The 13,388-nt window shown below is 44.8% G+C and overlaps 2 protein-coding genes across 3 annotated transcripts; one reads left to right on the forward strand and one right to left on the reverse strand.

Annotated features, from left to right (window-relative positions):
- On the reverse strand, window positions 1–9,088 carry PHB2 (prohibitin 2; the record flags this gene model as incomplete). 2 transcript variants are annotated; one of them, XM_083481978.1, is made up of 10 exons in its annotated part: window positions 1–634; window positions 3,223–3,311; window positions 4,097–4,172; window positions 4,852–4,957; window positions 5,185–5,314; window positions 6,629–6,813; window positions 7,223–7,302; window positions 7,849–7,933; window positions 8,025–8,157; window positions 8,861–9,088. In XM_083481978.1, 8 exons carry the CDS (start codon window positions 8,149–8,151, stop codon window positions 3,231–3,233), a joined length of 870 nt encoding a protein of 289 aa, XP_083338104.1. In that variant the 3' UTR covers window positions 1–634; window positions 3,223–3,230. The 2 variants fall into 2 exon arrangements, with proteins under 2 accessions (XP_083338104.1, XP_083338103.1); XM_083481977.1 differs by lacking the exon at window positions 8,861–9,088 and having other exon boundaries at window positions 8,025–8,163.
- A 25-nt stretch (window positions 9,089–9,113) lies between these two features.
- EMG1 (EMG1 N1-specific pseudouridine methyltransferase) lies at window positions 9,114–12,783 on the forward strand. Its single transcript, XM_083482025.1, has 6 exons — window positions 9,114–9,311; window positions 10,920–11,021; window positions 11,367–11,508; window positions 11,943–12,001; window positions 12,093–12,242; window positions 12,528–12,783. The coding sequence occupies exons 1-6, from the start codon at window positions 9,174–9,176 to the stop codon at window positions 12,639–12,641; spliced, it is 705 nt and encodes a 234-aa protein (XP_083338151.1). The 5' UTR covers window positions 9,114–9,173; the 3' UTR covers window positions 12,642–12,783.
- Window positions 12,784–13,388: the final 605 nt, after the last annotated feature.

Consider the following 13,388-nt stretch of genomic DNA (forward strand, 5'->3'; position numbering starts at 1 on the left):
TCAGAAGAGTTTTGGACCTGATTTTATTTGTATAAAGTTGTGAATCACGATGCAAAAGAACTTACATAAATGGAGATCACAGCACTTGCAGAAGCCCCATCTATTCCTGAGACGAGGTGCTCGGCGGGGGCCAGGGGAAGGGGAGGGGGCAAAGATAGCAAACTCTCCACTGATGTGAGAGGCAGGGGATTATATATGTACTCAGACCTCATTCAGCCCCAGCAGGAAGAGGAGAGCAACAATCTGATCTACTTGAAAACCAACCCCTTGGCTGGTCTCTGCTGCCCACCTGTACCCAGTCCTTCAGGCTGGGTGGGGTGGGATCAGTGACCATGGGAGCAAAAAGTTTACCCCTCCCCCACCTCAGCATGAAGTCTGTTTCCACAGCTGGCCTTCACGGCTGGCAGTTCCCCAAAACAGGAACCAGATGATGAGCCAAGAAAGGGCTTATTAATGGCGCGTTGGGAAGTGAAGATGACAACTGGAAAGAAGGCCCAGGCCAAAGAGAAGACTTATGGGCAGCAGAGATGTGCAAGGCTCTTCCACGGCTGTGCATAACCCCCATTCTGCCAGTCATTTTGATGGGTCTGGGAGGCAGCCGCTAGTTCATTTCTTTCCCTGCTTGATCAGGAGGCTGTCACTGCAAGAGAAACAAAAAAAAAGCGGGTTGCCAAAGAGGAACATTCACACAACGTGGGTGTGTGGGGCTAATAATAATAATAAATTTTTATTTATACCCCACCCTCCCCAGCCAAGACCGGACTCAGGGCGGCTAACACAAAGTATAAAAACAATTGATTGAAATACAACTGAAAAACAAGATTAAAATACAACATAAAAATGCAGCCTCATTTCAGTAGGATCTCAAATCAAAAACTTTTTGGGGGGAACAGAATCAGGCTGGAGTAAAGCAGAGCAGGAACAGCGAAGAAACAGCCTTAGTCAATCATAACAGCATATGCTCCACTCAGAAAACATAAGGAACAACAGGGGGGGGGGTGTTCTGAGTAGTAGAAGTAGTTCACTTCCCGCCCTGGTTTCTCTTTCTCTGCTTGTTCCATTCCAAGCAACCACCCTCCCATTTTGTCTCTCTTTCTTTCCTTCCCCCAATTCCCTGGAAGGAGGGAATTTTATTCAGTTAAACGTTGCAGCTCTACTTGAAGTTAAAATATTGTTATCTTACCTTCCTCTGTAACCAGAAGCACAACGAAAAAGTGGTGAGGAAGAATGGGGCGGGGAGAGAGAGACATAGAAAGTTAGAACTATTTTATCAACTTCAGTAATTTATGTACCACAACATTTTTAGCAAAATCTCAGAGAGATTTACAAGTATCAGGAATTGCTGGAAATAAACATTAAAAACACCAAAAAAAAAGCCCATTACAAAAATCTATCATATTAAAAACAGACAAGCCAACAGTAAAACCATAAAAATATACTTTCCAAAGCTGAGGTAATTTTAGTCCATTTTAGTGTTTTTTAACTTTCGTATTATGTTTTAAAGTACAGTGGTACCTTGGTTTAAGAACAGCCCTATTTATGAACTATTTGGTTTATGAACTCCGCAAAACCAGAAGTAATGTCCCAGTTTGCGAACTTTTACCTCGGTCTAAGAACAGAATCCAAACGGTGAAAGGGCACTGGTGGTGGGAGGCCTCATTAGGAAAAGCATGGCTCGGTTTAAGAACGGTTTCGGACTTCCGGAACGGATTAAGCTCGTAAACTGAGGTACCACTGTAGAGTTGTAATTTTTTCTTGGTTTTACTGTTTTATATTTTGTATACCACTTTAATGTTTTGTTTTTTACAACCAAGCAGTGTATAAATTTTATTAACTAACTAACTAACTAACTAACTAACTAACTAACTAAGTGTATCCCAAAGGGAGAGGGCCTGTTTCTATGGGGTTTCATCTGACCATCTTCTAGCCATGAAAGATCACAAAGGTTGCTTTGGTATACAAATAGGTGAGGCAGGCCGCCAGGTATCCTGGTCCCAAGCTGCTCAGGGCTTTGTGTGCACAAGAGCCAGTGTGGTGTAGTGGTTAAGAGCGGTAGATTCGTAATCTGGTGAACGGGGTTCGCTTCCCCGCTCCGCCACATGCAGCTGCTGGGTGACCTTGGGCTAGTCACACTTCTCTGAAGTCTCTCAGCCCCACTCACCTCACAGAGTGTTTGTTGTGGGGGAGGAAGGGAAAGGAGAATGTTAGCCGCTTTGAGACTCCTCAGGGTAGTGATAAAGCGGGATATCAAATCCAAACTCAATAATAAAACCATGAACTTGGCTTGGTAGCAGATAAGCAGCCATTGCAGATTTTTAAGTGCCAGTGTTACATGAATGTGGAAAGACATGATGTTGAGTACTCTAATTGCAGCATTGTACACTAGTGACAAATTCCTGAACCAAACAAAGAGTAGCCCCACATGGAGCACATTTCTGTACTCTAGAAATGAAGTTACCAATGCACGGGGAACAGTGGAAGGGGCAGGAATGGGTATAACCGGAAATAAGCAGTCTGGGTGGAATTCAACATAGCACTAAGGAGCTCATTCTGGGAGCGAAAGCATCTCTGGTTGCCCAACAGAACTCTCTCGCCTCTCCTCCCCTTGCACACTGTTTCAGTTCTCCAAACCCTCCTGGGCAGATCTGGGGAGGGCGTGGCAGACACACAGGAGGAGGAGAAGGGGGAAAGTCCAATTGTGCTGGCTTCCGTTAGCCCGACTACTTAGCTGAATTCGTCCCCCTGTCACTAGAGGGGCATCGACCTCTGTAGCACAAAGGTGGAACTAGTGCTCCCAGACTATGTACCCTTCCCATCAGAGGAATTGCAACTCTGTCCAGAACAAGTAAGCATACCAGTTCCCAGATCTGGGATCTGACCATGAGTAGGACATGCCTGTCTCAGTTTATTCATCTTTATACAAATCTGGGAATACAGCTGTCCATCTGTCTGTCTGTCTGTCAGTCAGTCAGTCAGTCTCTCTCTCTCTCTCTCTCTCTCTCTCACACACACACACACACACACACACACACACACACACACACACAGCGAGAGCGTGCATGGATGACTGACAGTTCATGTGCATTTATGTAACACCCAGAAAACAAGGGGCATTGTTTATTTCTTAAGCTCTGCTATTCCTCCAAGAAACTCATATTTGGGGGATGGAGCTCCTAAGGCTCATTACAGAAGGAAGCAAAAAGCTTTAGGAAGTATCTCCACAAACTCCCTTACCTAGTGAAACCTTCATCCTGTAGATTCAGCACTAAGTTGTCGGCTGTAAGATACACGCGGTTCTGAGATGAAGCGATCTGTAAAAGGCAAGGAAGGGACAGATCAAGGAGAGTGCAAGCAAAGGTCCAGTGGTACAAATAACTGCATTCAATAGAGAACTTCCTTCTGCCAGCATTTGGGGGAAACCAATTCCAAACAAATGGCAGAGAATTAACGTTCAGCACTGAACTGTAAAAACTGTTAGCCAAAGTAAGTCTCAAAGCTTAAAGGGGGATGGAAAAGAAAAACAGCCTTGGCAGCTGCAGGTGAAATTTCAGAAAGTCTCTTTTTAAAAAATAATTTGCTAGTCCTTTTTGCTGTTGTTGTTCTGGAAAAAGTTTGGAAGGCACCACTATGGGTACAGTTCTAGTAAGGACAAGAAACCACAACAGCGATGATTTGAAAGAGTTGAACTCAAGTCTACTCCCTTTTTTCACTATGAATGTAGAGTATTTTATTTCTGATCTACTATCCTACATTTTTTTCCTAGCCCAGGGCCATCAGTCTTTGCAATGCTTCAGTTCATTCTGCTTCTCCATGTGTCTGATTTTCCTGTGAGCCTGTTCCTGGCCTGTGGCACATTATGGTCTGTAAGCGGCCACAGCTGGGTATGGCACATTGAACATGATGTGGGTCTGCTTTTACAGAGGCCAGAGGCTCCAAGGCCCCTGCTAAGATGCACAGACCAATGTAATAAGTAAGTGTGGCAGAGAGACACATCAGAGGAAGCATATCATATTCGCCTTAGGTTCATCACTTGGCCTGGAAAAGCACTGTTGGGGGGGGGAGGGGGAGAAAGCAACTCCAGTGTCCTAAAACTCACCGTCTTGGATATGTTCTGGGCGGCACGGATCTTGCGCAGCTTGATGTAACCTGGGTTCTTGCTGAGGGCTTCACCAATGTGAATAAGTTAAGGCGGCATTTCCCGATTTTGGAATTTGGGACCTACACCTCCTTGAACTCACCCACCTGGGATCAACACAGCACTACTTTGCTCCACTCGAAGCCACAGTCTTGTGGGAGACAGTTCTGTACAACTGCAAACATCCTGTTGCTACACACCAGGAAATCAATGAATCAGTGAGGGGAAATATGTATTTGGCAAGAGTGCTCCCCCTAATGCTTCACTCCAAAGCTCTCATCAACTAGCACAGCACTAGCTGGCATAAAATAGTCCCAACATCTTTCTGCAGGCAATGGGACTGCACATTTAAGGAAACGCGCTTTATATGATGGACAAGAACTGAGCACCCCATTCACTTGAACGCTGTCTGGTATGAGAGGGGAGGACAGGGAAGCAGAGTCCTCAGGAGTGAATAACCTCTAGTTGCTGCTTAACTTCTTGTTGCAGGGTAACTCCTCAGAATCTCAGCACCCAAAAATCTTCCTAACAGCACCCCCAATTCTCCCACCAGCAATTCCAGGTAACTGAAAACAGATGCCCTTCACTTGTGCAATGCGATGCCTCTTATATCAGTCCAAGCTCAAAAATCTGGAGTTTGGGGATTCTGCAAGAGACCACTTCCCACACCCTTGGAAAACTGTGTGGTGGTTGTCTCCCCACAGCAAAGCAAGGATATCATCTGGGCAGCTGTGGCTTCTCCTTCCGCTTGAACAATCTTCTGTCTCTGCTCCTGCTTAGCTTTCTCCACCAGGAATTGAGCTCGTTGCGCCTCCTGCTGGGCTGGAGAAGAAGAGCAAAGAGAACATGAGAATCTCTCTGCAACCACTTCCAGGGGTTTCTTTCGTTCTTTACAAGATTTGCAGGCCTGTCCTGTGCACATTTAGTCAAAAACAGCCCTACTCCATTTAGCTGGGCTTATGTCCAGCTATTTGTGCATGTGGAGCAGTCCTAGCTGACTTTATGCAAACACAGCTTTAGAGAAAGGACCAGAACTTGTTTGGACTCACCCACTTGCTTGGCTTCCACCGCTGCTGTGTACTCCCGGCTGAAACTCAGTTCTGTGATGGCTACGTCATCTAGAATAAGGCTAAAATCTTTTGCCCGCTCTGTCAGCTCCCGACGGATAAGCAAAGACACCTAAAGCAATAATCCAACAGTTTGTCCTCCACATTTATTCTGAGCAGGTGGCAACTTCCTTCAGACCAGGGAAAGTCATGAGAATCCCCAAGAGCTTTGAAAAGCATCCAATTCAAAAAGCTAGAGTTTCATGTTCAAGTCACTGACATGCAGATGAGAAAAAATGAGAGCTAGTAGTAAGCCCAGGCCCAGTCACCTCGGCTGATGTGTTAGAAAATAAAATTGTGACAAAGGAATTTTTAAGCTCTAGGTTTAGGCACAGCCTTTTGTGGTCAGCTCTGTTAAATACTCTTAGGGAAGTATACATGAAGAGATTTCTTAGAACTCTCAGTACACTTATTAATAAGATAGTTCAGAACACAGAAGAAAACACCTTCCATACCTGAAGCCAGTCTATGCTTCAAAAATGATGTTGATTTAGTTCGTTCTTCTCATTTGGTCAGAAGGTCATGTTTATACAGAAACCAATGTCACATCCAACAGACTTATGGACCTATAATCTCCAGGTGATTTACTCTAGTTTCTGCCAAATGTGTGACGCAGGTTTTCTTTAGTGATTGCTTAAATCTCCAAAGGTGGTACATTATCTTTTGCAACATGGGCAGTACCACTCAATTTTCCTTACTTTGCTAAATTACAGAGTTATCACTTTACTTGTCACATTAATCATTATGTGAAACTTCCAAAGGCCAGTACTGGGTAGCCCAGAGCCAAATGAAGCTACTGGAGGAAATCAAGAGTCTGGAGATTTTAAAGGCCAAATCACATCCCATTAGAAACTTTATCTGATATTTAGAAGTGACCTTAAAACATATTGATACTGCTTAACTGCCCTTGCATTTCATTGGGGAAAGGCTTTCCAGTTCCTCAGTCCACCAGACAATTATGTCCACCAATGCCATATTGTTTTAGTCTAATCCAGGATTAAAGTTGTCCATCAAATGATATTATTTTGTAATTGTATCCAGCCGTATGTCTAAATGACCCCAGATTTTACCATGGAACTTACCATGGCAATGTCTAAAAACTGACACCAACTAAGTTAATTACCTTTCACTAAATAACTGAGCTACATGGAAATGAGGGAAGATTGCCTCAGTAAATGGAAGAATGCATAATCATGACAAACTTTGCAAATGATTTCATCTATCCCATGGAAAATTTCTTAAGGCTTAAACCATCAAAAACTAGTGAGGCCGTGGAAGTATGTAGCATCCACACCAATAACCTGCAACCTCCCACCTTCGTAGCCCTTCCTCCCGTGAAAAGTGGAGTTGGGACAGGTAAGTCTGCCTGCATGGAAAGTGAACAGACCTGAGCTCGCTGGGTGATGAGTTGTGAGGCGTTGAACTTTGCCACCACACTTTTGAGCACTTCATTGACAATGGAAGGCAAGACTCGCTCTTCGTAGTCCAGACCAAGGCGCTGGTACAAGGTGGGTAGTTCAGCGGCGTTTGGGCGCGACAGAACTCGCAAGGAGATGTTCACCATCTGCAAGTCTAGAGACAGAATCAAACTAAGCATACTTCCAGTGGTTTGTCTTACTTCACCTTCCAACGCTGACTGTGCACCCAGATCTCACCCATTCATGCTGCTCTGTACAAGATTGTTCTGAAGCCCTTGCTTTAAACCCTGGCTATGGAAAAACGCATCTTCCCAAGAAGTGACAATAAAGTAGCCATGGTATCTGATGTAATGGCTGGGCTCATTGAAAAACCCCTCTCTGCACTGAAGTTCACTGGGTAAGCTTGATCCACTCACCCTCTCTCAGCCTAATGTGCACTACAGGATTACTGTAAAGATTCAATAGGGAAAAGAGGAAAGTAGAATAAACTATGTGCATCACCCTGTGTTTATTGAAGAGAGGAATACAAAACCAAAAGACAATGTGCTTCTCTATGTCCTCACCTTTGGAGCCTGTTGGCGAGGAGATTTTGCGGGGCCGAGCTCGAATATCATAAATTATTGGATACTGGAACCAGGGAATTCTAGGAAGAAAATGAAGATTGTACCAAATTAAGATGTCCAAAACCAAGCAGTAGAGATATGTGGAAATAAAGAATTCCTACAAATCCTTTTTTTCTTTTCTCATGTGCTTTACTTGCCCAAGAACTGCATTTTCTTCTCTTGATACTATGTCTTAGTAAACTATATTACTTGATTCACATTGATAACACTGCGCTAAAATAACAAATAATCTTTAGTGTCCTTCAATTCAATTTTTGGGTTTCACTTTCTCACGAACAGCACTTCTTGACATTTTCACAGTAAGACATTTAGCCAAAGGAGAAACTATATTAGCATGAGACAAAACATTTACCTCTTAAGAGTTGACAAATGATTCTTAGGAGTTTGTGATCAGATAAAAAAATATTGGCATGCTACAAGAATTTCAAATTAAATTAAGGTTTGTATGCTTTATAATGAGGAATCTCTGGAGGTGAGGTGCTGTTAGAAAACATTTGTCTGGGAATGACAACATCTTGGGATTTCCTGTTCTTCTAAACTTTCCAACATAGTTCTTGACCCGGTACCTGAAATGCAGTCCCTCAGAAAGAATGGTGTCCTGCTGAACTCCACCAATGCGGTTGAAGAATATTGCTCTTTGGCCACCCTCCACTGTGGAAACAGAGACAAAAGCAGTCAGTAGTTACCACCAAGCATTGTGCAAAAGGTAGGAAATGACCAGACACAAATACCACCGACTTACCTGTAAAGACAGACTCACGGATACCATAGGCTGCAGCACCAGCACCCAGCAACAACTTCAAAGCCGTCCCCATGCCCCGAGGGCCGGTGGGCAGGCGCCCAGCCAAGTCTTTCAGGCTCTGAGCCATGGCAACCTTCATATGGGGAAAGAAACACAGAATGAAAAACCAAAGCCATGTATTTCACACAGCTCTGCAGGTTTTCCTATCCAAACTCTTATGTTGCCAGAAAAGAAGCGATACACAGAAACACATGTTTCCATTTTTCGCTCTCTGAGCATGGATACATAGAAAGGTCCCTCTCTGACTCCTCTCAGTCATGGATTCTGCATCTTTACACGCAGCACCAATGGGGGGCGCTGACCATTTTTAAGCGCTGAGTTAAAAACATGAATTAGTTCTCTCCCCCCCCCCTTTTCTTTCTGGCAGAATGACATTTCGAGCCAGAACTCCTTACGTTTAGAGCACTTTTTGACTTCCAAGAATATATATTAAGTTTCATACAAACACAGCACATACTATAAAATCAATGAAACGAAAATAAAAGAGAAAAATAAAAATAAAAGAAATATAACGAATGATAACCAAAAATACAACCACAAACACATATACAATAAAAATTAATTAATTGGTTAAATTAGAGCACTTTTTGGAAGGGGAAACGAAAGAGAGGCTGCTCCCCCTTCATGGAACTGCGCTCTTGACATGCTCAGAAGCACCGCACCCCGGGGCCTCCTCAAAGCGAGCTCCTCCCTACTCAGGAGCACAACCCTCAGAAGAGTCGCCTCAAGGACTCGCAGAAGCTACAGAGGCTCGAAGGAGCGCAGAGACCCCTCACCTTCCCCTCCTTCTTCTTCCTCTCCCCAGCACGCCGCTGCCCCACCTGGGAAAAGGACACCGGAAGTGGCCGCTCGCTAAATGCTTCCCCGGCAGACAAGCGGGGCTGCCGGAAGTGAAACCTCGTGGAGGGAACAGTACTTCCGGGGCTCTTCCTGAACTCCAGCGGTGCTTAGCCGCTGCTCTCTCTCTGTTTTTTGTTGAAGCGAAGTGGCGGGGCGGGGTCACTCGGGGGACCGGAAGTAGTTCCTGCCCTGACCCCCAGGCGACAGGAAGCAGCTTCTCCGACCTCGAGGAGCCTGCGCGGCGTCAAGATGGCGTCGGCTTCCGCGAGGAAGCGCCCGAGCGAGGAGGCGGCGGGCGGAGGGGAGCGGGTGCCGCCGCCGCCTCAGCGCGCAGGGAAGCGGCGGCTGCTGGTCATCCTGGAGGGAGCGTCGCTGGAGACCGTGAAGGTGAAGGGGCGGGCCGTGAGGGGGCCTGAGAACGAAGCGGGGCGGCGGCCGCGTGCGGGGCCTGGAGGTCGCCCTGCTCCCTCAGACAAGGGGCGGCCGCGAAGGGGCGGCCGAGGGCGCTTTCCAGGGGAAAAGCTGAACGGCATTTCCCCTCAGGCAGTGGCTCCCAACCTTTTTTCTTCTGGCCATGGCCCACCTAAGCATCTCTAAAATCCCGATCTCTCTCCCCCACCACACACACATAATTCTCATTATTCAAAAAGTGAAGTATTCACGCGGAGGAAGCCTAAAAGGCCATCAACTGTTAATAACTCGTTCTCGAATTGCCCCCCCTTAAAAATCAAATCGCCCCCCTGCAAGGAAGGACGGATGCTAGGGTTGCCACCTGTCCTGTATAATACAGGATTGTCCCGCGTTTCAATACTAAAATGCTACGTCCTGGGTTTCAGATCTTCTCTCTCTCTCCCAAATTAGGGATCCTCTCCAAATAAATGCATGTGTGTGAAAGATGTTGTATTTAAGCTCTGGGTAGGCAGGTACAGACAGATTTACAAATTCGTGTGTGTGTGTGTGACGAATTCCAGAAGGGCCATCCTGTTAGGTTGCAGTAGATTGTAATGGATTGCTCTGAAGTCACTTCAACACCAGATGAAAGAAAAAGAATTGCCCCACACAGCCCTGTGTTTTGCCAAAAGAATGGTGTCAAACCTATCTCTGATGTGCCACGCTATGGTGTCTAGGTGGTTTTTCACGTAGGGAAATCATTCAGAAATCATTTTGTTTTATACCCTGCTTACCCACCCCCCGACAAAACAATTAAACATTAATACAGTTTAAATTGTATATGCATTTAATTGATTTACTTTAAAACAGCACATTATTTCACCTCTGCTTTATGTGTAGATCAAGCCTTGTGGGTGGGGAGGTGGGAGATGTTTTGAGTCCCATCAGGGAAAAAGACGGGGTATAAGTAAATATTTAATAATATATTCATCACGGGCAATGTATCAATGGCAGTTGACCATGGTAACTGCATGGAGCCTCCACCTTCTGAGGTAAGGTAAAGGTAAAGGGACCCCTGACCATTAGGTCCAGTCGTGGCCGACTTGGGTTGCGGCGCTCATCTCGCTTTACTGGCCAAGGGAGCCGGCGTACAGCTTCCAGGCCATGTGGCCAGCATGACTAAGCCGCTTCTGGTGAACCAGAGCAGCGCACGGAAACGCCGTTTACCTTCCCATTGGAGCAGTACCTATTTATCTACTTGCACTTTGACGTGCTTTCGAACTGCTAGGTTGGCAGGAGCAGGGACCGAGCAATGGGAGCTCACTCCGTCATGGGGATTCAAACCGCCGACCTTCTGATTGGCAAGCCCTAGGCTCTGTGTTCACTTGCCAGGCTTCTGTTTGCCAACTAGCACTTAAGGAACCTTTAATCTACTGTACAATTCCCAATTTAGCACATTTTAACTGTCTCATTTTACTGTTCTATTGTCAATTTATGTTAAGTTTTGCGTCATGTTACATTTTATTGTAAGCTGTCTTGAGTACACTTCACTGTAGAAAGATTGTGCCGAATACATGTAAACAAATAAAATGATTATTTGTCCAGGTTGGAAAAACCTATGAGCTACTGACCTGCGACAAGCATAAATCGTTGCTTCTGCGAAGTGGCCGGGACCCTGGAACAGTACGACCTGACATCACCCACCAGGTACATTCATGTATCTGCTACATAATCAAAGTAGTGTACCTTTAAGTCGCCTCTGTGGTGTGTTGCTATTTCTGAAGCATTTCTGACAGGAAAACTTAGTTCCCATACAACAGCTTTTAAAAATACTGTTGGCAACTTTTAAAATTATTATTCAGATTGCAAATGTTCCCAAATGCTTCCTTTACTCTTTTCACTGAAGATTCATAGCAAACTTGCATGCTGGAATTTCATTCTCACACTGCCTTTTTAAAATACGCAATTGCAGGGTTCTGACAGACGTTACTGCTGCGAATTTCCCTGCTTCTGAATAGTTTTAGCTTATTTCTTTCTCACTCTTCTTCCCAGAGCCTCCTGATGCTCATGGACAGTCCCTTGAATCGAGCTGGCCTTCTCCAAGTTTATATCCATACAGAAAAGAATGTTCTAATTGAAGTCAATCCCCAGACAAGAATCCCTCGCACCTTTGATCGTTTTTGTGGCCTCATGGGTAAGAGGACAGAGGCTTGCTTTCCCCTCAGAAACTTGTATGCTTTCAGTGGATATAAATGCAGGGTTGTATGTGAGAGGGAGTAGCCATCTATAGTAGCCTTATTCTCCATGTATTTTTCTAAAGCCCTTTTAAAGCTATCCCAAGCTGGTGGCCATTATATCTTCAATTAGTGGAGTTCACAATTGCACTATGTAGAATAAGTTCTTCCTTTTTCCAGTCTGAATCTTCCAACAGTCAGCTTCATTGAATGTGTGAGCCCCAATAGTACAAGGGTGAGAAAAGCTATTCCAAACATGCACAGTATTACAAAAATGGGAAGATCCAATTTTTAATACCTCAGTTGTGAGAACTGCCCATTTATTTCTCCTATCTTAGAGTCTGCCTCTATTCTGTAATGCCAATGTAAATATATCTTGCTTTTTTCTCCTCAGTTCAGCTGCTGCACAAATTTAGCGTCAGAGCTGCTGATGGGCCTCAGAAGTTATTAAAGGTAAAAAACAAAATCTACTAGTTCACTATGTGATTCTTTGGAAGATTGTTTTTGCTTCTACTTTCAAGCCCGTCCATTTTTCTTCTATTAGGTAATTAAGAATCCTGTGACCGATCACCTCCCTGTAGGCTGCACAAAGATCGGCACATCCTTCTCGGCCTCTACTGTGACAGACGTCCGTGACATAGTCCCTACTGCAGACCCAATAGCTATCACTGTGGGAGCTTTTGCTCACGGCTCGGTAAGACACCCATTTCCATACCAGTCAGTTGTAAGTCAGGAATCTCACCTGAATGCACAAGCTGGCCTTAGGGCAAGGCACTGTTCATAGGTAGTGTGTGCATGTAGTTGCATATGGTCTACTCTACAGGATTATAATGCCCTATTATAGGACTATTTTTGAGGATAAAGTAGTTCATAATTCAGGGGGTAGTAATTTCCATATGTTGCTCTGGCGAGTTTAAGATGTATTGTACAGAAAATACAATGCAGACATTCACTGACATGCTGGCTGTTTCTTTTCCAGGTTAATGTGGAATACACAGAAAAGACTATCTCTATTAGCAACTACCCACTCTCTGCTGCTTTGACTTGTGCCAAGATCACCACAGCCTTTGAAGAGATGTGGGGAGTGGTGTGAACTTACTAATGCAATGTGGACTTTGTGCAGTTGGACTTAACTGCTTGCTCCAAGTCCTGGAGCAATGTGCGCTACAGGGTTCTACCTGTTAGAATTGCCTCATGTTTTGTTGGGGGGCATAAATAAATGGTGTTTTTTTATTGTGGTGGATAGTCTCAGTAGAGAGGTATGTAAGCAGCAGGATGGCACTTGTGTGTTGCTTTGGTTGGGTATCCACCTCATTAGGCACTGCAAGAGGTCATTTGAATATACAGCTGTGCTTGATCAAAGTAAGAAGGGAAAAACAAACCTGAGTAGGAGCAGTGTCAGGGACCTACCCCTGCTTACCTTCTCTTAGGTGGCAGGCAAAAAGAAGTGACTGCCAATGCAGAAGGGTTAAAACATAGCAGGAAAAAGATTTTTCTGCTCAGTTGGTGTTGTATAAAAGGACATGCAGCAAAGTACGAAAATGAAGTAGCAACCTTAGTGTGTATACCTATAGCACAGTAAATCTAAAGCCCTTCAGATATTGTTCTGCTGTCATTCCCAGTGTCTCTGGCCTTTTATGATGGCCCCATAGCCAAGATGTCCAACAATAGCTGGAGGGTCGCAGCAGTTGTTACAACAGAGGGTCGTCCTTCGATTTACCTAAAACAATGTGGGTGGATCTGGAGTCCCACATACTCCTGTGTAGCTTATGAGCACCACCAACCTATCTTTCCCCTTGCCTACAAAGCTAGGAGATAGAAACAGCACCAGCTTCCCCAG

The sequence above is a fragment of the Podarcis liolepis genome (genome assembly GCF_965112155.1).
Source record: "Podarcis liolepis genome assembly, chromosome: 17".
Classification (NCBI taxonomy): Eukaryota; Metazoa; Chordata; class Lepidosauria; order Squamata; family Lacertidae; genus Podarcis; species Podarcis liolepis.